We start from the raw sequence: 20,405 nt of genomic DNA on the forward strand, positions 1-20,405 counted from the left end.
ATAGGTAGGTGTAGCAAAACACCCTGTTGGCAGAGGGACACATTTTATCTGTTTCCCCTCTCAGACAAAAGCTCTTAACAAACATCAGTACCCATATCTGGGGGCTGTGAAACAACTGGGGGTGAACAACATTTACACAAGTCTGCGTTGTTGCAGGTCCACTGAGAAACGGTCTCTCACACCTGTCGACATGAGAAATTCCACACATAACTATAAAAGTAAACATGTCACACTAAACAAGTAATGAAAGAAGAAACTGCCTACAAACAGGGCTACGCCTGTAGGTGATACTGTAAACAGATAAGGCAAGGGCACATATTTTCACAACTGCCACGTAGGCTTGGCTCTACAGTGCTTTTCACTCGGGGTCTCACTTCAGTTCAATTCAATTCAATTCAATTCAATTCAGTCAACTCAATTGTCATTCCACGTTACAGAAATGCACAGTGAAATAAGACGCTTTGTTTTAGCAGTAGTTCAGTCAGGACAACTCACATATTGAGTTAAAACAGTTTATTTAATAAGATGACATGGCAATACAACATTTTGGTTTTGGCTCTGAATAGATCTGTTTTTATGTACTATGTACTTTTTTTTTTTTTAAGTCTTTTTTGTGGCACGCCACTATACTTTTATATACCCTGCATTTATGTATGTATGTTTGTATGTACATAAAAGCAGATGGAGGCAGGTGGCAGCAGTGGATGGTGGTTGCCGTGCAAAAGCAGCAGTTTTCACAGCACCAACACAGTTTAAATATTTAGCCCTATTGGTGGAGAGTGTGTGTGTGTATAGTGAAGATTCAGCTGGATGGACCAAAGCACTGCTGCCTGCTACAGTTTCCCGACTGATCTTACATATGTCATTAGTATACTGTAAGTGACGGATGCAAGACATTCAACAATTTCAGCAATGCCAGAATAACAGTATTGGATATTAATCAGCAGGAATGAGATGCATGGGAGTACAGAAAAGTTGCTCAGAATTTCATCAGTATATCTGTTTTTTACTCAGCTGTTTCAACAATAATCCAAGCACTGTATTTGTATTCATCCAACGAGTCCAGGGCTGACACACATGATGTTGGCCAGAGGTTACTGGCCATCTGCCCTTGCCAGGGGTCAGAGTGCAGCTGCTGGTGAGCTATCGATTACCAACCTCCTACTATCTAATTTGACTAACCAAATCCATCCTAGCCAATTTAGTATTGATTAAGATGCTTTGTTGATGGCCACATAGCATGTGTCACATCTGCCAACGGCTTTTGGTCATCTGGGTCGCTTTACTCTAACAGAGGAGTCTGCTGACAGTGTTGGGACAGTGATATTAGCCATTTTGAGTTGATATTTGGTGAGTAATGCTGGTCTCACCTACTGTAGATAGATAGATAGATAGATAGATAGATAGATAGATAGATAGATAGATAGATAGATAGATAGATAGATAGATAACTGTCATGACGGTGTACTATAAACCCACCAGCTGTGAATAATTCCAGACAGCCAGGTGTAGCATGTATCATAAAGGGGATAAAAGCCGACTATTCCATGACTCCCTGTCTATGCGTGCTCTTTGAATTTTAATTGAACCCAAAATGTCTCTTTGACAGCCACCTTCAACAGCAGGTTACATTTTTCTCTTCTGCTGCACAAAACATGTTAAGAGCTTTCCAGCCAGCCAGTGCATCACATCCAGACAAAGAACAAAGAGTTGCTCTGTTTAAGAGGTGCAAACTATATGAAGCCCCTAGGTGCTCACCAAATGACAGGGAAAATATGTAATGACTCACCTTTCACTCTAAAGCAACACAAACCAATCAATGATTGATTAAATGTACAGACTGATGAGTACGTTTTCAACATGGCATAGGCAATAACGGCCTGGTTTTACAAAAAATCCCAGCACTCTGACATTTTATTCAAATGGAACAAAGATGATCTGAGCTCTATTTTGGGAAACAAGTGTAATATTGAACACATTGAGGGATGGGGGTGTGTTTGAGTGTGGGAAGATAGGATTTGAATTCTGTTGCAATAATGAAAAGAAAAAAAAAAGATAATATAAATAATTACAAAAACGTCTAAATCCAAATGTATTATGGGAAGTTAGTGGACTAACCTGTTACTGTGTTATAATGAAACAAACGCAACCTCAAATTTGAAATTTGAGCCGTGTGAATCCTTATCTAGTTAAGAACAGCTGAGGCACAAACATTTCTTGCTGTCACTGTTTCAGAAACTATTTGAGGGTGTTAAGCCCAATTTAGCCATTTCAGGAAAACAAGCAACTTTTGTTTGGCTCAAAACATAGGCCTTGTGTAAATATACAACTCAGGCATTCTTTCTGCCTAATGTTTAGTTAAAAAATAACTTATCTGAAAGACTATTTTGGAAACAAGTGATACAAACAAAGTTTCAGTGTAGAATCTGATGAGATTTTTTGCCAAACACTGAATGTCTGGAACTAAGCCATTCTTTGGGTTTATTCATTTAGATGTCAACATCACTTACAAAGTACAAGCTAAGGAATCAAAGAGGTGAATTTTCAGTGGTAATTCCCTGCAAAACAACAGCATATGATCAGTTCAAGATGTACATTTTATGAAGATTTTGGTGTTTCATTTTGTGATGAACTTATCCAAAAGGATAGTAGTGAGTGGGATATCCCATACAGGGCTTCAGGCAATGGGGCAGATGTTTTGGGCAAACAAAGGCATAGCACACTATCTCCTGCCCTCAAGCTTAGAGGCAGATGCACCTGTCAGCAACCCACCATATGGACATCTGCAAATTCAATGCAACAGGAACGTATTGTGTACAAAACCAAATACGCACCAAGTGTACAGTCCACACATACAAAAAAAGAGTGAGAGAAACAAAGACAGAAAAAAAAGAAAGAAAGAGAGAGAGGGGGCGGAGGGGGGGCATTTAATTCCAATATGTAATCTTCCACTTGTACTCCGCACAAACAGTGTACCTACCACCTGTTTTCCTAACAGGGAGACCTACACAATTGAGAATTATCTTCCCTTTCTCCGGTCCAAATTCCAAAAGCCATTATACTGAGAGCAGGTGGGAGAGCCATTTAATGTCCCATCAGCTGCAGTCAACTTACAGCTCCGAGCAAATGGCCGGGAGTTTAAGGAGGAATTTAACTGTACAGGCCAACTTTTGTGTCTCATTTAGAAAACTTCCCATTTTAATCCACACCATCATGCTAACCATTTCTTGGATCCAAAATGATAGCCATTACAAGCCTGAACAATGACTCTCAGGTTACACACATGCTCGCCTGCCCCCTCCCCATGCAGGCGGGGCGGTGTGGACCCTGTGGAAGCAGATGGCTGGGTAAGCCATCGCTTCCAGGCCAGATAAAGATGTTTCCTAGGGCCATGCTGACTGGAGAACCCCAATCTGTTCATCAGCCATTGAAATGAGATGGATGCCTCTGTGCTTGAAGCCTAGAAACGGCGCTCTCTCAGACAGAGGGCAGGTGGTGGACCTCTGGGACAGAGGCCAAATACCTCACAGGCCTGCTACTGGAAGGCAAGGGTTAAACACAAAGATTTCTATTCTGAAACTGGGACAGGAGCGGGTTAAGGCCGACAGTTCACTATAAAACAAAAAGAAATAGCCAAAAAAGAAAAAAAAAGTTTAATATGTATCTGGGGGTTTATTGTATGATTAATGAGAATATTGAATGTGGCCACATACTGTAGGTAGGCTTGTATAATTTTTAAAGACTTGCATACAGATGGAAATAATCTTTTTGGATTTTTCATTCTATCCTAGCTAAAACAACTGAGGTGTTTAGCTGGCATCAACTTCATCAGCAGTCCTTGAATGAATAACTCAATTTGATGATGAATGAGGATTATATGAGTATGAGTTTTATGTGTCAGTACCACCCATTTGCTAATGATTGGATCATTCTTTGGGCCTTAGTAATAAGATTTAATAAAGGTAGAGTAATGCAGTATTTCAACTAATAGTTCTCAGCTGTGAATATTATAAGTAAATATCTAGGTATGTATTTAAATAGTGGTCTAACCACAGAATATTTGATTATTCAACTGGAAATATCTATTGTTGAAATTAAAGTATGCTATGGAAGCAATTCTTAGAATTCAACCAGTAGATTCTGAAAGCATTGCCTGACACAGTTTCCTCTGTCTGCCCCCACCTCTGTCCCAAATGTCTGACTTTGTGTTTCTGGCAATTTGCTCCCATTGTGCAGCACTTCCTGATAGGAGGTACTCTGGAAGACTGGGCTCAGTCAACTGCAAAGGAATGCGACATTCCTTTCTAAAATTACGGAAGTTTCTTTGGATTTCTGAGGCCAATTTCTGCCATTTTCACTGTGGTGTCTGGAGAAAGTGTTTCCGGCCAGACACACAAGCTGACAGTGACACTGAGCATATACTCACCCTACAATAGATTGATGGATGTCAAAACAATATTTTCACTGGTAACAACAGTGAATATTGTCACTTCCTTTGGCCATATTTAGTAACAGTCTGTCGTGGAAAAAAATCTATATACCATGAAAAAAAACATCCAGCAGCACTGGAGTCATTTACAACAGGGATTGGGTGTAAAATCCTTGTTAAATCAAATTAAATAAGAAAATTAAATAGGGAAAAATGCTAACCACTGTTAATCATTTAGTTGTTCTGTCATTAGTCAGGATCAAATCAAGTCTTGATCCTGAATAAGAAATAAGAAAGATTTAAAATGTTTAAGGAAACTTTTTAAATAAAGGTTAAAATTATTTGGCCCAAATAAAAATCTTCAATACACTTTTTTATTTCCACTTCTTAGAGGCAATCACTGCATGACATGTCTATATTTCCATTTAACACAGACATTGACTGTCCCCTCTGATAGTGATTTCCACCACATATCTTGGAGACATGTCCCTGAAAAAAATCTTCACCTACTTTGTATACTTTATGTAAGATGACTATTCAGATAAACTGTATCAATTGAATGAGCCAATGATGTCATAAACTCTGATAATGAAATCTCCCTAGCCTTCAACTGAGGGAACTTTCAGCTAAGAAAAAATCAGCTTTGATGCCGGGCCCCTTCTCTTTCTTAAACAACAATGTGCCTTCTTTCTTCTGTTTTCCTTTGTTGTGGAAACAGTTTCATTTTGCAGCATTTTTCCAATGAAAGTGAGGACTGAGGCTTGTAGGCCTTTGTGTTGTTTGAGGACAATGACCATGCTGTTTACCACCTGAAACTGGCAGAAGTGAAGTAAGTTTGTTAGCTTCTAGATGACCAGCGTCCCACACCACCAATATGAAGCACAGGTATGTTGAGCTTTCTATCTGGCATCGGGGATGACAGAGGTTTCTGAAATTCAAGTCACAAAGGATCCTTCATAATGGTAAACATAGAACTAGGGAATCCACCCAAGGTCACACCTAGAAAAAAATACAAGTGCCTCTAGATTTCTGAACAAAAAGAAGATGTGTTAATATTCATTTAAGAAAATTCCATCTCTGCCAGTAGAGAGCTTTAGCAAATATAGGCCTGACTGAACAAACATCAGCTAAGAAGCCCAGAGATGACTGGGATAACCCCTGTCTCCAGATGGCAGACTGGGGTTAAAGGGAACAGGAGACAGAAGAGGAGGGGTCAGCCGCCAGGAATGAGGAAATCCCACAATGGCCACCACAGATAGAGGACAGGAAACACTATCATTTGCATACAAATTCAGCCCCTCTTGGTAACGCAACATGTGCAGCTTGGGGTGAGGGGTGTTAAGGGCATGAGAGGAGACCTGCAGGCCGCTGATAGCACATTGTCAGGTGGCCATTATGTGCCTGATGACATCCACAGACCGAGGCTGCAGAGACAAATGAGGAAAGATAAAGAAGAACCCCATAAGTCAAGTCCAGCAGGCCCATTCATCAAGACGGATCTGAACAAGTGGCCAGCTCAAAGGAAATAAAAACCAGCAACAGGAGAATATGGGACCTTAGTGGTTAGGTAGAATGTGATATTGAGTAAAGCAAACCTTGAATTAAAAGTGCACCATGGTCTATCATTGTTGCCTAAATACATCTAATTCTGCGTACTTACAAAAACCGAGCAGAGACTTGACGACATTCCTTTATTGAAAAACATTCTGCTGCATTTTAAGGCAAGCATGAAATTAGATTTTGATTTATTTACTCTTGTCTAGAACGTTTGGAATGTGTATGAATGAATATTCTACATATAACTATGAAAAACAGGTAATATCCCATGTCTTACAATTAAAATTACATGCAATTTTGTTAATTAATACTGTAGATCAAATAAAATATAAAGCTAGCCAACCTCCATGGATAAATGGAGAATCACTCAAAATGTTTTGTGTATTATTCTGACAGCAAAGTACACACCATAAATGGCTTACATTACTTTGAACTACTACAAAAATCACTCTCACACCAAAAGTCCAATCATGTTTTTGTAACGAATGCCATTCATTCCTCTGGCCTCTCCCTGCATATTTTGAAGCTTTGTCTTTGTTACTTCCTCTAAATGAATGAAATTGACACTTTGGAAATGTGTGGCCAAAGCATTTTATATATGTCCCTTTTTAAATTTGTATTTTAAATCCACAGATACTTCTAATTAAACCTGTCTTTTCAGTTTTGCTAAATCAGCACTTTAACAAACAACCCTGAGAGCATGTTGATTTATGACACTAACCCTGCAGAGTGATCACCACAGGTGATGACAATTTTCTCTGTGATCTTCAACAACACTGACAATTTTATGGCCTGTATAATTGAGACTTTAAAACACAGAAGGACCAAAGTGGACTCAAGCATGAAATTAGGGGAAGTTGCCTGAATACGATGTTTCAGGCTGACTGGGAAGGCATTTCAGTTGGCTATTGAGATTCCAGATAAAGAAGTGGCATTAGAAAAATGTGACATATCAAGCTATATCAACACAAAGCCACTATTTTGTTCATCTTTTAGAGATAGTTAAATGTGAAGCACCAATAACAAACGAGGAAAGGGAAAGTAACAGACATTACATAGGAGTATTAATCAGTATAGTGTAGTGGTAGTTGAGGAGGGGAAGTGGATATATGGTGATTTCACCTTCCTGCATATTTCAGTGGTAATTAGGTAAATGTTCTTAAAAACAGCTAGAAAGAGATGCATATAACCGTTTCTGACTGAGCATAATCTTGAGTGCTGGTATTTACCCCTCACCCCCTTGTCAAGTGACAACAGCTGCATGAATAGCCTAAAAGTCTGAAAGCAATGAAGTGTGAAAAGTCTTCCCCTCTCCCCCATACCACATATCCATATGTACAGTGGCCAATCAAGGACCAGGGATAAGTGTTGTAGTGTTTGGTTGGAATGAACTCCGCTCTGCATATTCTCAGGCCTTGATGAAACATTGCTAAAGACTCCTGGTGTATCAACAGAGATCAGTATAGACTCTACCAGGAACAGGTAAAAAATGAAGAAACCACTTAAAATTCACCCATTGCATTCTTTGTAGTTGTGCAGTCTAGTTTCAGTCGTTCTCTTGTTTATTTTGGTATCAAGGTACACTTTGGCAAAATAGCAACTTTCCAAGGCAGATCAAACTGCTGATTGCTTGAAAGTACCAGACAAAGCCTTTTATGATAGTACAATAGTGACAGTTGACACGAGAGCTGCTGGATTTGGCCAAAAATTCACTAACATGGAGTAAACAGTTCAATAAAACGCTGTTTGAATTACATTCTAATGAAAAAATAATTTAGTTGACACAGATTATCTTGACATTTCAACAAAGGCTCAAGGCACACCTGAACTAAACTTGTCACTACCTGTCATTTAAGCAGATTCTGAAATTATCCTCATGCATTGTTATAAATTAGAATTAGCTATATCAACTTTTTTTCTATTCTAAATTTGTCTTCTAACCTTGGATATTGTAAAGGATATTTCAGGATAAATCAGTCTCAGGTTTATGCTGCCTGTCTCATTCTCCTTTCCAAGACATTTGAAACGTAATGGGTTAGTTAACCCATTACGTTTCAAACGTCTTGGAAACGATTGCAGTGTTTTTGAAACTGCAAATGAGGAAGGGCGTCTCTTCAGGCATTTCTGTTCTGAAACGACTTATAAAATCAAAACATGTTCAGCTGTTTACGTCAGTACCACTGAAAGAATGTAAACTTACTGTTCCGCGCGTCAATCCAATGTATCCCAGGATGCTTGAGCAGTGTAGATTATAATCACATTTTTACATTGTTCCTATTCTGTAGGGCTTTTTTCAGCCACAGGCATATCAAACATATCATACACTTTATAGATTGAATGACAGCCAACTTCCTCAACATATAATCTCAAATAACCATCTCATTTGTGGATGTGTGATTACTATATTAGCAGATCACTGTTGTCGTATGAAAACCTGGTAATTCCAATTTTGGTGATTTTCTTGTTTTCACCTCAGTTGAAGGATTAAATGGTCCTCTAGGGTTGAGAAACTTCTCTGAGCTCTTGGACATATGAGATACTTTTCTCAACTCATTGTTATAATGTCAAGAATTAATTGCCATCAACCTAAAACAAAGCTGTTTTTGTTAGTTCCTGACAAGTTAACATTTTGGAGATACAGGGATTTCAAGTGGCTGCAATGATATGCAAATGAAAGGTCATACACTATTCAAAATAATTAACCACAATGGTCATAAGTCCCCAGTCCACACTGTGTTGTATTTAGGATTATGTTATGGTTCATGCCACAATCTTGAAACACAAAACACTGCACAAAGGTCACACTCAATCAAACTGTGTGTCATTGCATAACAGGTGATAATGCCAAGCTATGGAGAGAGTGGGGCTAGCCTGGGATGCTTGTGGTTACAGGGCAACTCCAAACTAATTACAAGAGAGGATCCAAACGGATGCCCTCATTAGCCATGAATGAACAGGGAAAATCAAATTCTAAATCGTTTTTACATAACACAACCCTACATCAAAGCATACATGCATAAACTCTACATCAAAGCATTCCTCTTCTGACTGCGTCACATATCAACAAGAAGGTGCTCCACTTTTCAAGACTCAAAATAATTTGGCTTTGGGGCCAAATGAGAATGAAGGAGGAATTCAGGTTTATCATACAGTGTTCATCCCACCTTGTCAAGTATCATTCTTCAAGAGCAGTTGATGGGGAGTAGCCTAGGACTCTACACCTCACCTGCCTTTGATTTATCATATCACCCAAAGTTCTTCAGCTTTATGAATTAAAGCTTGAGATTTAAGGTTAATGAACACTAACAGTGGCAGTTGGTGTCAGCCCACTCATCTGGTGGTTTATCTCAATGAAATTAACCACCATGACACACAATTGCTCACTTAAAAAAAGAAACCACACTCATCATTTCTCCTTGTAAACTCCATCAAACAAGCTTTTACAGAACTCCCTGCTTAGGACCAGGCTAGACAGTGAGGGTCATTCTGTGAGAATCTAAGATGATGATCAAGGCACAGGAGTCACCAGTGAGTCATCTAGTCTACTTGTTAAGTGTTGGGATGTCCTCGTTAAACACATAGTTTTGCATGGCGTTGGTCTGGTCAGGGGTCATTGTTTTTTAGAGGAATGAGTCTTTTCCTCTAAGGCCCCTCTGGCAGAGTTCCCTTGGCACAGCGCGGGCCCTCTTGGCTACGTACGCAGGCCGATAAGAACGCGCCCCTCTGTCTCTGCAGCATTCCAAGCGTCCTGTAGCGAATGTCTGGAGTTCCATAGCACAAGACCAGTCCGGCCAACCTGCACCCACTCCCTTAACCCCCCCCCCCCCCCCCCACCCTCCCCCCTCCCGCTCCTCAAGCATGTTTAGACTCAAGAACAATGAGACATTCCCATCAAATAAGGGACATGGTTGGAACTAGAAGTGGGACACGGACAGACGCAAAGCACGACAGGCATGCTCTCTGAGGCCCCACCATGGAATGTGCGACAAAGAATGCACGCGGGCAGCAACAATCGTGGGAAAAGTGGCTTTCACTTCTTATCTTGTTAAGGAAGTTCAGCCATTCAGCTAAAAGGCATGCTTATCACGATCCATCAAGGTGCAACAACCTGAGTGGAGGAGCTCATCTCTCACAAGCAACATGAATTGCACTGAAGAATTATTACTTACTGTCTTGGGTAACAATGAAAACAATCTCAACACACTGAAATATACTGTCGGCCCTGATTTTTAGAAAGTTTAGAAAGCTGCAAAAGTGTTGACCGCATGCCAGATGCTGGGGAATTATATAGTTAAATGGTTTGGGGATCCAAGCCCATATGTTTTGACTAAAACGTTCAACTATCCCTCAGAGTATCAGAGATATTTTCCCTTCTCATGGTGTGGAATCCCCTGGCAGGCTCCAGCACTTCTCTGGTCAAAGGCAACCCCAGCAACCTGCATTGCCTCTCAGAGATAAGGGAGCAATCCACACAAACAATCTATCTTCATTCTTTATCCACATGACAAGTTATGATCTTGACGATTGGGGAAATTCCTCAAATACCTCAGAGAATATTTCTCCCTCCCTGAAGATAGATGGATTATTTTTTCACATTTAGTACTCATTAAGTTTCACCAATTCACTGATTTGCTTGTTATATAGGGCAGTTGTTGCAAAATGAAGATGTGTGCCTGCAGCACATTTTGATTCAATTCAACATAATATCTCTAAAATTAATAGCTAAGCACATTTGTGACGACAATTACATGCTGGCTGCAACTGGATTATTTACCCAACGCAACTGAAAAATGGTCAGACTATTGCACTGGATTAACTCTTTATATGTGTGGGGAAAAAAATCACAATCAGTCTTAAGTTTCCCTAGGCTTGGGGGCAATTGGATTACTCTTGTCTGGTTGAGGGGTTTATATAAGGTCAGTTCATTTGAGGACGAAGTAATTAGTCTCATAGATTCTTTTTGTCGCATGTAACCACAGACACTGAAAGAAGTCTGGATTGTGAAGTCAGCCATTCAATATAATGTTAGATACAGCTGGAGAGGCATTTCTGCTTCAAGGCAGCAGTAGGGAAACCATCTTTCAACCAGAGGACCCAGGTTCAAACCCCTGTGTCAGAAAGCATCCTCCCAAGCAAGTGTCCTTGAATAAGACACCAAATTCCTACCAGTTCCTGAGGTGCTGCTCTGTAGCTGATCCTGTGCTTTGACCTCCCTACTGAGTGGGGCAAGCGAAGAGAATTTCACTACAAGGATTACATTTTGGCATGAATTAGACGAGTACTACTAGACCTTACTGATCAAGACATCTGGCCCAAACCTAGGCCTCTAGACCCCAGAATTCAGGGGCTATATCACACAAGTCTATTTTTTCCTGAGTACTGGGGAAACTACCTTGGGAAATTCATTCATTGCTGTTGACCCTAGTGTAACAGCAGTGCACTTAATTGCGCCCTCTGCTGCTTGTTATCAGCAAGGCAGGTAAGGCAATTGGGGACTTGAGGGTCTCGAGCCATCAATGTGCTCTTTTCACACTTAATTCCGTTAAGAGTTCCTGATGCAATTTCAAAATCAGATTCTTGAAACATTAATAACTCTGGGTGGAAATCCCAAAAATGGGGGCAATCATTAAACTGTGAAAACACTTGAGAATTCCTTGGAACGAAAGTGTTCTTTTTCTGCATCACACCACTAGTTGCGGTCATAACATTTGCACTGATACGATAAGAGCCTAATGAGAGTAATTTAATTTATCAAACCACTCAATTTAGCAATTACTCCATCATCTTGTAGGCTAAAGCAAATTTCTCCTGTGGATCATTAAGTCTGTTCTCTGTATGCCATCCAAACTCTCCCTAGACCTAAATCAGCCTTACTATTCCTCCCTTACACTAGGCCCCTTAAAGGAATCTCCACATATCAAAACCTTTTCACCTCACTCCAGAGAGAGGCAGAGGAATGCCTGCCCTGCCAAATTCCTCAGTCCTGTTTGTTGGGACTTGCAGTGCTAGTAATAAGGGCTACCAAACACCAAAATGAAAACCACTGGACCGAGGAACAGCTAAGCATATTTTCAGAACTCTCTAATCTTAAGGCGGCAAGAAAGGAAAAATACAACATATTCCTTGAGAAATGGGATTTCTTCCCTTTATTTCACATCCTCATACTACCAGTGTGTCCTGCATTAGGAAATCAATAAAATACAACTATTTCCCCCCCTGGCCTTTCAGAATTTCTGAAGTTCAATGTCCCACATGGTTGATATTAACATTCCATAAGCTTTCTCATGATGAGCAAGAGGCAGGCTGCGGGGGAAGGTTCATGACAGCATTGGCATGGTGCTCACATTCCTCCATTGAAACTTTGTTAGATAAGTAGGAGGGCCTCTACAGGGTGGGTGGTGGGGGGTGCTTGGGAGATGGGTAGCTGGGAAAATGAGGAGAGCTATAAGCTGCTTTCGCGCCTTCCTGCTCTCTTATCTCTGGACATATGTGATATTTTCCCAGTCATGACTACATACCTGTAGAGAGGACGATCACTCCTTTGGCTCACTACAGCATTCTTTTCTCTGGTGGATGTTTGTATTAACACAAAAAGCCCTTGCCCTTGGGAACTATAACCCATACATCCTGCATCTGTAGCACAAACAGTAATGAGGAGATACTTAAGTTATGGCTAGGACTCCCTGAAACAATAGGCAAAAACATTGGATAGATTATATTATGGACACCTGATAGTATCAGAAAACCCACAAGCAATCAATACCTGTTAGACAAGGTAACAAGAACTGGCTTCTATTTCAAACACGCACATAAAAAGCAGAAAGACCACATATCATCTTCTGCTGACAAAGGTAATCTAAATACTGATTAATCGGAAAGAGAAAATTACAGGCAGCAATCTGAACAAATCAGCTACAAAATACAAATACTACTTCATAAGCATAACCTCATACAACTTGGCCGACATTATTGGGGATTGAGTGGGCTTATTAATGCAAAGGCACTATACTATCCTGGTCTGACCGCACCCAGGCAGGCGAGAGCTCACTGGAACATTTGAATTACATTTACTCCTTCCAACAGATCCTACGACACACTTGAGTGAACTTAAAGGCCCCTCGGCTGTCAGACTGATCTTGGATGTGTAGTTATGCAAACTGTGTTAAATGGGACTAGATGGGGAGCTCTAAAGTTCAGTCAAGTGGAGCCCATACCATATGCTTACGAGTTGTTCTAAGTCCAGCTTACAACCCATGTGACCCCGCTGTGCACTTTTTCTGTCACTCTCCACTAGATACAATCCAATTAAGTAGAAATACAAAAAGGTCTTGAGTAAGAGTGCAGTTGAAGGCACATTTTTTATATATTCCACCCTACAGATCGTTCTGTACAGCAGAGGTCTGGTCAGAGCCAGGCCCTGAGCCACTAGGTAGGTATTTGAACACTGTCCTGAGGTTGTCCTCTCTCATACCCTGGATGTGTGTGTCCAGTCTTTGGAGCAGATCCTTGGAGCGTAGGCTTTCTTCCTCCAAGAAATGAGAGACCATGCTGTGTGCAGGCGATGCTGTTAAAAGCTCCTGAGAGAGAGAAGAAAAACACACAACTGTAGGAAGCTTTGATAAAAATGTACCACTATGATAGGACAGTAGAACCTTGCTTATCCAAATTGTCTGACCAGACTACAGATGAACATGCAAGTAGCTACAACAGTGACACTGATTACATAACATTCTGCTATAGCCCACTAAGGACTGAGCTCCTTGGTTGTGACTAGCCTCACCATTGGCATCATGTCTTCTTCGGCTGGTTGGTTCAAAGTCTCTTCAGAACTGGAGCTCTGGCCCTCAGCAGCAGAATCACTAGGAATGGCGGAAGGCACCGAGTTTGTCCTAACCAGTCTTCTCCTACTGTTCGAGGAGCAGGAGGAAGAAGAGAAGGACGCTGGGGAATCAGACCTGCTGTCTTGGGCCTTGCTGGAGTGCTGAGCTCTAGAGGAATGGGAGAGGGCCTCCAGCTGTTTGAGGAGCCTCTGGATCTCCCCCTCATAACGAGTGGTGTTCTCCTGCATCTTAGCTTTCATGGCTTGCATTTCCTCCTTGTGTTTGTGATGTCTGATATCTTCATTACTACAGAATAAAATAATAACTTGCATAAGAGTTTATTTTCTTGATTTTGTGTGTGTGTGTGTGTGTGTGTGTGTGTGTGTGTGTGTGTATATATATATACACACATATATATACATATATATAAATAATGTACCTGTCCTGTGTAGACTGTGGTTGGGAAGTCTTGGCTTGGTTGAGCAGGACTCTTTCATATTTGTCCTGCCAGGTCTGAGTGGAGGCCTCAAGGCGGGCTTGCTTCTCAGCCAGTTCCTGCCTTAGCTGCCTGTTCTCCTGCTCCAGGCTGCTCAGAGACGACACATAGCTCTCCCTCAGGGATGTAAGCAAAGAATCCCCCCTCTGACGTGAGCAAAGCAATCAAGAGAGTAAAAGGCCAAACGAGATTAGTCAGACCTGGAAACAGGCATTCAATCCAAAAAATTCCTGTCTGGGCCTCTCTATGAATTAATGACCCTGACCAAAGCAGGCCAAACCTTTGGTGATCGAGACTCCAATCTCTCCAGTAGATCATTCAGATGCTGGTTCTCAATCTTCAGAGTCTCCAGCTGCACCTGAGTCATCTGTGTATACCAGTGAAGGAGAAAAATTAAAAGTTATTTGTCATTCACAACACTTACAAGTAACTGCCAAAATAACAGAAATGGCAGAGCAAATGAGGGGCTCTGGCATGGTATAGGTTCCCTCAACCCATTAAAGCAGTGGTTCCCAACTCCGGTCCTCAGGGCCTACTACTGGTTTTCATTCTAGTCACCTAACAGGGACTGATTTAGACCTGGGATACCAGGTGAATGCAATTAACTACCTGGTAGGATAGAAAACAAGCAGTACTGGAAACCACTGCATTAAGGGGATAATGTAGCCTAAATGCCAATAAATACAAAACCATTTGGAGGAATTAGATCTTTATCCTGTGGTGGAGCCTCTCGGTTCAGAAGTGGTCTCTTCCAGGATAACAATTGTCCCGTAAAAGGGTCACAGGTGATGGTTAAAAGCATTGATGAGCATGAAAATGGTGTAAACCATATGCTACAGCCATCTGAGTCACCAAATCTAAACCTAATTGAAAATCTGAGACACCATTTCCCGCTGCAATCAACAAAACACTAATGCAATTTCTCATGGAATAATGGTATTGTATCCCTCCAAAACACTTCCAGAGAATCAATGTCAAAGCACACTCAAGCTGTTCTTGCAGCTTGAGGTGACCAAACACCCTATTGAACACTTTATGTTGTTGTTTTCTTCAGTTTGGTATTTTCCTTTAGACCAAACTTCATTTCAAAGTGCTGCAGTTGTTGCTCCAGTCACCTTCAGCTCAGCTGCCTTACGCTCCGACCGCTCCACTTCGCCACACAGCTGGCGCTCGATGCTGGAGGCAGAGCCACTCAGTGTGGCAATGCTGATGTCACGTTGGTGCAGCTCATTGGTCAACTTTAAGACCTCCATCCTCATTCCTTCCACCTCTCCAGCGTGAATCTGCTTGGCCCTATTCAGTTCTTCCCGGAGCTGCAGAATGAATTCAGAGTGTGACAGTGATGACAAGTAGGTTCATAACTTATAGAGCTGTTAATCAGGTAAACATTTGATAAAAAGTAAGAACATTTTATACATCTGTACGAAATACAAACACAGCTCCCGCAGCATAACTAATCAGTGAAGTTTTCTCACCTTTTTCACTTCAGCAACAGAGCGATCGTGTTCCTCTTTAATGTGATTCAATTCTTGCTCTCTCCTCGAGTGGTCACCTCTCTGTCTGCTCACTTTCTCCAGTCTAAGGAAATAAGCAAACTTGAATTCTGCATAGTCACAGTAGTGGACGCAGTCAAACAAACACCAAAGGAAAACAGACGCTGATATGGCACATGCAAAACATATAAGAGCACAAAGGTCAAGCATATAAGTCCAAAATAACTATATAGTGGCCAGCATTCACCTCTCTTTGAGTCGTGCTAGTTCATCCTTGAGATGAACCTCACAGGCACGGGCACAGTGCAACTTGGTTGCAGTCTTCTCCAGATCTTGTCTGAGGGTTTCCATACCAGTATAGCCCTGGGCTGCTAGACAGTCCTCCAGAGAACTGAATAGACAGGGATATCCACTGAAAACTTTCACAGTACACATTGTATTACAGCCACTCGGCTGCACCTCGTACATGATAAGAGTAAAGAACGCTGCCTTGGGTGTTATTGTTATACTATGTCATAACAGATTCAATACCCATTATTTACAGAAAAAAAATCCACCCACCGAATGATTTGATCTTTAGCTTGCAGTACTTGGTTAAGTCTGGCAACCTCATTACGAAGCTTTTGCCGCTGAAGACCAGTTCTTTGTACAAATGCATCCTGGGAATCCAGGGTGGCGTGGAGCTCATCCCTTTCCTCTACAAGCACCTGTAGAAGAGCAAAATATAATTTCAAACTCCTAGTCTTCAGCACAAATCTACTGTTGCTGTTAACAACAAGGCCAATGTCAACAAGGCCAATGTCAGTGACATTTGCTTCTAAACTATGCAAATGCTTCACTGCTGCTGAATATTCCTTGTTCTAACATAACTTTGACACCAAAGGCAAGGTGTAAAGAACAGCATCTAGTGCAATCAGGTCCATCAATCACTGTCTACTGCAGGTTCTATTCTGCCACTTTTCACCTGTTCTCCTTCCTTGCACAGGTTCCTACCATGCCGCTAATCTGCTGCTCACTCTGGTACAATCTGAGCCTCACCTGAAGGTGTCGGAGGCGCTCCAGCTCCAGCTCCTGTGAGTGCAGGGTGGCCTGAGCCTTCTCCAGCTGGGTCCGCAGATGCTGAAGCTCCCTGCCCTCCCTCTCCTTTTGCCACGATGCTCCTTGGGACTGGACATCAAATGACAAAACAATTTGCATGAAATTATTATTGCTAATTCAGGAAAATTACCTTTGTTTCCCATTTGTGTCAGCATTACACTTTCTGTCTGAATTGACATCACATGTTCAGGTTAGCATTTTGCTTTTAGTCATTACTTTCATGTGTGTGAGCTGATCGGCCAGGCTCTTCCTCTGGGCCTCCAGTGTTGTCAGTTGTGTTTGATACTGGACACTCTGCCGCTCCCACTCTACAGAGCGGTGGTGATATTCCTGAAGAGAAAGGCGAGGATGGTTATGCTCCACATAACCAGTAGATGGCACTAAAGGGCAATTTGAAGTTGACCAGAGGCAAAGTCAGGAACAGAAAAAGAGAGTAGGACCAATGTTATTGTACCTCAATCTTGTCATTGATGTGGGTCACCTCTGACCGATCCCTCTCTTTATCATTTGCCCCTCCACTGACCTCCTTGAGCTGTTTCCGCTGAAGCTTCTGATAGCTCCTCTTCAATTTAGCTAACTGTAGGAAAAAAAAATATGTAAGTCTGATTACTTGATTACAAGTAAGTCTGTAAGACAGGCTTCCCAGATTTACTAAAGTATCAAATTCAAGGATTTCTCAATGACCTTCAAAATTATATTAGATATATATTACATTCTAAGACGTTTCAGTTTGTAAAGTTATGACATTCTTAAGTTGCTTTTTAGAGTGACAAGTAACAAATCACCAGTGTTATTCTGACCAAGGTTGAGCAGATAAACGTGAGTCTGAAAATCATTAACCTATCCGTTATTCAAGGAATTTCCGAGTTGTTAGTATGTAATTGGCAAGCTTCTCTCACCTCATCACGGACATTCTGCAGTTGTTCTTCGTACTTGGTAACTACCTCTTGTCTACCAGTCTGGATGTCTTCTAGCTGCTTGCGGAGCGATCCAATCTGTGATCAGTTAACCAAATGAGAGGAGGATAGTATCAAAAACCTGATTGTAGGGAAAACACCATCATAACAGCATACATGTAACAACACCAGTGCCATGCAGAAAATTCATGGTCAAATCGTTATGACTGTGCTATAACATAACCAAAATCTCAGTAATTCCATTACAAGGTAGATGGTGAATGGCTGCTATTTCCAGCTCTCTCTCTAGACAATCACTTTATTTCAAAATTGAGTAGCAAAGTATCAATCCATGCCTCCAGTGTGGTTAAATTCCCCATGCCATAACTTAAGAAACTTGATGTTTGTAATTAGTCTTCTCAGTTTTTCCCCACTCAAGAGCATATCATCAATGTGCCATTCCATTAGTCTATTTGACTTCGGTTAGCTCATCTCCAATTCCCTTCTCATTATAGCAGTCCCACACTTCAGCATGGAGATGAAAACCTCACATGCACTGAAGCCTTCCAATTGTTGGAGTTCACCTGCATCACTTCCTTCTCCACTACTAGTTTCAACATCTGAAAGCCAGAACCTTGGAGGTCGAAAAGAGACACTATAGCCTCTCTGACTTTGTGCATCTTTAAGGATTAAGCAAAAGAGGGAGAAATCAGATGTTTAAACCCATTAGACATCTATAACAAAAGAGAAAATACAGGAATGATCTTCTACTACACCTCCAAGTTCCTCTGCTCAATACGATTTCTGGATGACAAAAGCTCCTCTTCCCCACTTTGCAGCCGCAGCTCCATGGCCTGGATCTCTGCCTCCCACTCACTCTTCTGATGATTGACCATGATGTCAATCTGTCGCATCAGTTCTTGAAGCTCTGGCTCACATGACGACAGGACAGAGCTGACGTACAGGTGTTGAGAGAAACAAAAACATCAATTATTGCCCTTGCTTGGTAATAATGTGCTACATAATGTAACGGAAGTAAGCTAGACGAGCCTAGTAAAAGCAAACAGCTCACCATCACTGTGTGCCAGTGACATTAATAAGTTAACAAAAGTTAGCGTACCTAACGCTAGTTTAACATATCTTAATTATTGAGTCGAATCAGCCACTGGTTTGGCCACTTAGCTTACGTTACCTTAAATCATGGTTTTGCAGAGATCCCAAAGAAGCCTCCATCTACTGGGTGAAAGTATAGTCAGAGTTTTCAAGCCTTGGGCAACACTTTACATTAGCTGAAAGTTCTCTAATGTTAGCTAACTAGTTAGCTAAGTTAAGTAACCTAGCAACCTCTGCGGCAAAATACTGAATAACTTAACGTTAGCTGCAACGAGATGTGTGAGATAGTGGTCCGGTTAACTGGCGTTAATGGCTCAATTTCGTAACAGAAAATCAGCAATGCTAAGGTTTCTACAATAGTAAACGTTAGTAGCCACTTCCGCCGTTTCTAGCTAAAGCTAGCCTGTGTTTACGTCTGCCGTTGAACTACATCATAGAACTGCTTTGAATAGAATGGATTTCCTCGTGGCGGTGGCGGTAGCTAATTACACCTCCGCAGTAATCCTCCTCGGTACGCGTAAGGTGGCTGCCATATAATTGTAATGTTTTCGTTAAAGTCATTATGGTAGAAATTATTTCTTATTGTAATGCAAGAGATTCAGGATGTTTGAATGTTCCACGCAACTAACGCTAATTCAGAATGCTGCATGATGCATTTCCCATGCCATGTAACTTAGCTACATCTGTTATTTGATGCCACGCACTGACTGTACTGTTGCTTATTCCCACGACCATCTCCATTTCGTTAAAGTTTCATCTTATCTCTCACATCTTTCATGACAACATCACGATATCAAAGTTTCAATGGATGACATCTCAAAGTAAGTGTGCTAGCTAAATAACGGCTCATTCATCTTACTTTCTATCTACTCCAATTCTGTCATTACCACGAATCCGCTCGACATTTAACGTTAATGTGATGTGCAACTGTGTGACACAAATATCCAAATTTGCCATTCCTCGCACAATGTAGATTACCTTCCCACTCGTTTTCTCAAGTTCACATTTCCCACGAATAACTTAGCGCTGCAAACCATCGTCTTTTTCACATTTGAATATTAGCTAACGTATATAGTTAAGCTAATGTGCCAAGCGTAATACTTGGGGGATGACGTTACCGAAATGAATTTATATTTAGTAAAGAGGACACTGGGAATTACTGTTTAATGTAACTATAATTAACGTTAGGTAATAGAGAAAGCCTAAATCTAACGAGACATATTGACCAACCTGTTGAGAAGAACAAGTTCCAATGCCATATATTTGGAGTACGATAGATCAGGCGGTAATGCGTCTATTTGCGCACGTGGCTCGTTGGTCTAGGGGTATGATTCTCGCTTCGGGTGCGAGAGGTCCCGGGTTCAAATCCCGGACGAGCCCATATTTTTAGTGGATATTTACATTACTGTGCCATTTCGCGATAACCTTCGTGAGGTCGTCCTCTACAAGGATTTAGAAGTCTTCAAAATGCTGAAACGCTGGCGCCGTAGCATCTGACGTTGC

General features: G+C 41.3%; 1 protein-coding gene and 1 non-coding gene across 2 annotated transcripts; one reads left to right on the plus strand and one right to left on the minus strand.

The window, feature by feature from the left end:
* Positions 1 to 12,112: 12,112 nt before the first annotated feature.
* Positions 12,113 to 19,252, minus strand: cep63 (centrosomal protein 63). Its single transcript, XM_071517603.1, has 15 exons — positions 18,982 to 19,252; positions 18,566 to 18,743; positions 18,374 to 18,469; positions 17,793 to 17,888; positions 17,348 to 17,470; positions 17,110 to 17,223; positions 16,789 to 16,962; positions 16,357 to 16,502; positions 16,043 to 16,186; positions 15,778 to 15,880; positions 15,418 to 15,615; positions 14,583 to 14,669; positions 14,246 to 14,448; positions 13,767 to 14,112; positions 12,113 to 13,563 (listed from the first exon to the last, which is right to left on the minus strand). The coding sequence occupies exons 1-15, from the start codon at positions 19,020 to 19,022 to the stop codon at positions 13,360 to 13,362; spliced, it is 2,253 nt and encodes a 750-aa protein (XP_071373704.1). The 5' UTR covers positions 19,023 to 19,252; the 3' UTR covers positions 12,113 to 13,359.
* Positions 19,253 to 20,210: 958 nt separating this feature from the next.
* trnap-cgg (transfer RNA proline (anticodon CGG)) lies at positions 20,211 to 20,282 on the plus strand. Its single transcript has one exon. It is a non-coding gene; the product is annotated as a tRNA-Pro (tRNA).
* The last annotated feature ends 123 nt before the right edge of the window (positions 20,283 to 20,405 follow it).

This window comes from Centroberyx affinis, unplaced genomic scaffold, assembly GCF_046629955.1.
Source record: "Centroberyx affinis isolate AG114_WGS23_722 - 3 ecotype Tasmania unplaced genomic scaffold, CSIRO-AGI_Caff_v1 ptg000503l_1, whole genome shotgun sequence".
NCBI classification, from domain to species: domain Eukaryota; kingdom Metazoa; phylum Chordata; class Actinopteri; order Beryciformes; family Berycidae; genus Centroberyx; species Centroberyx affinis.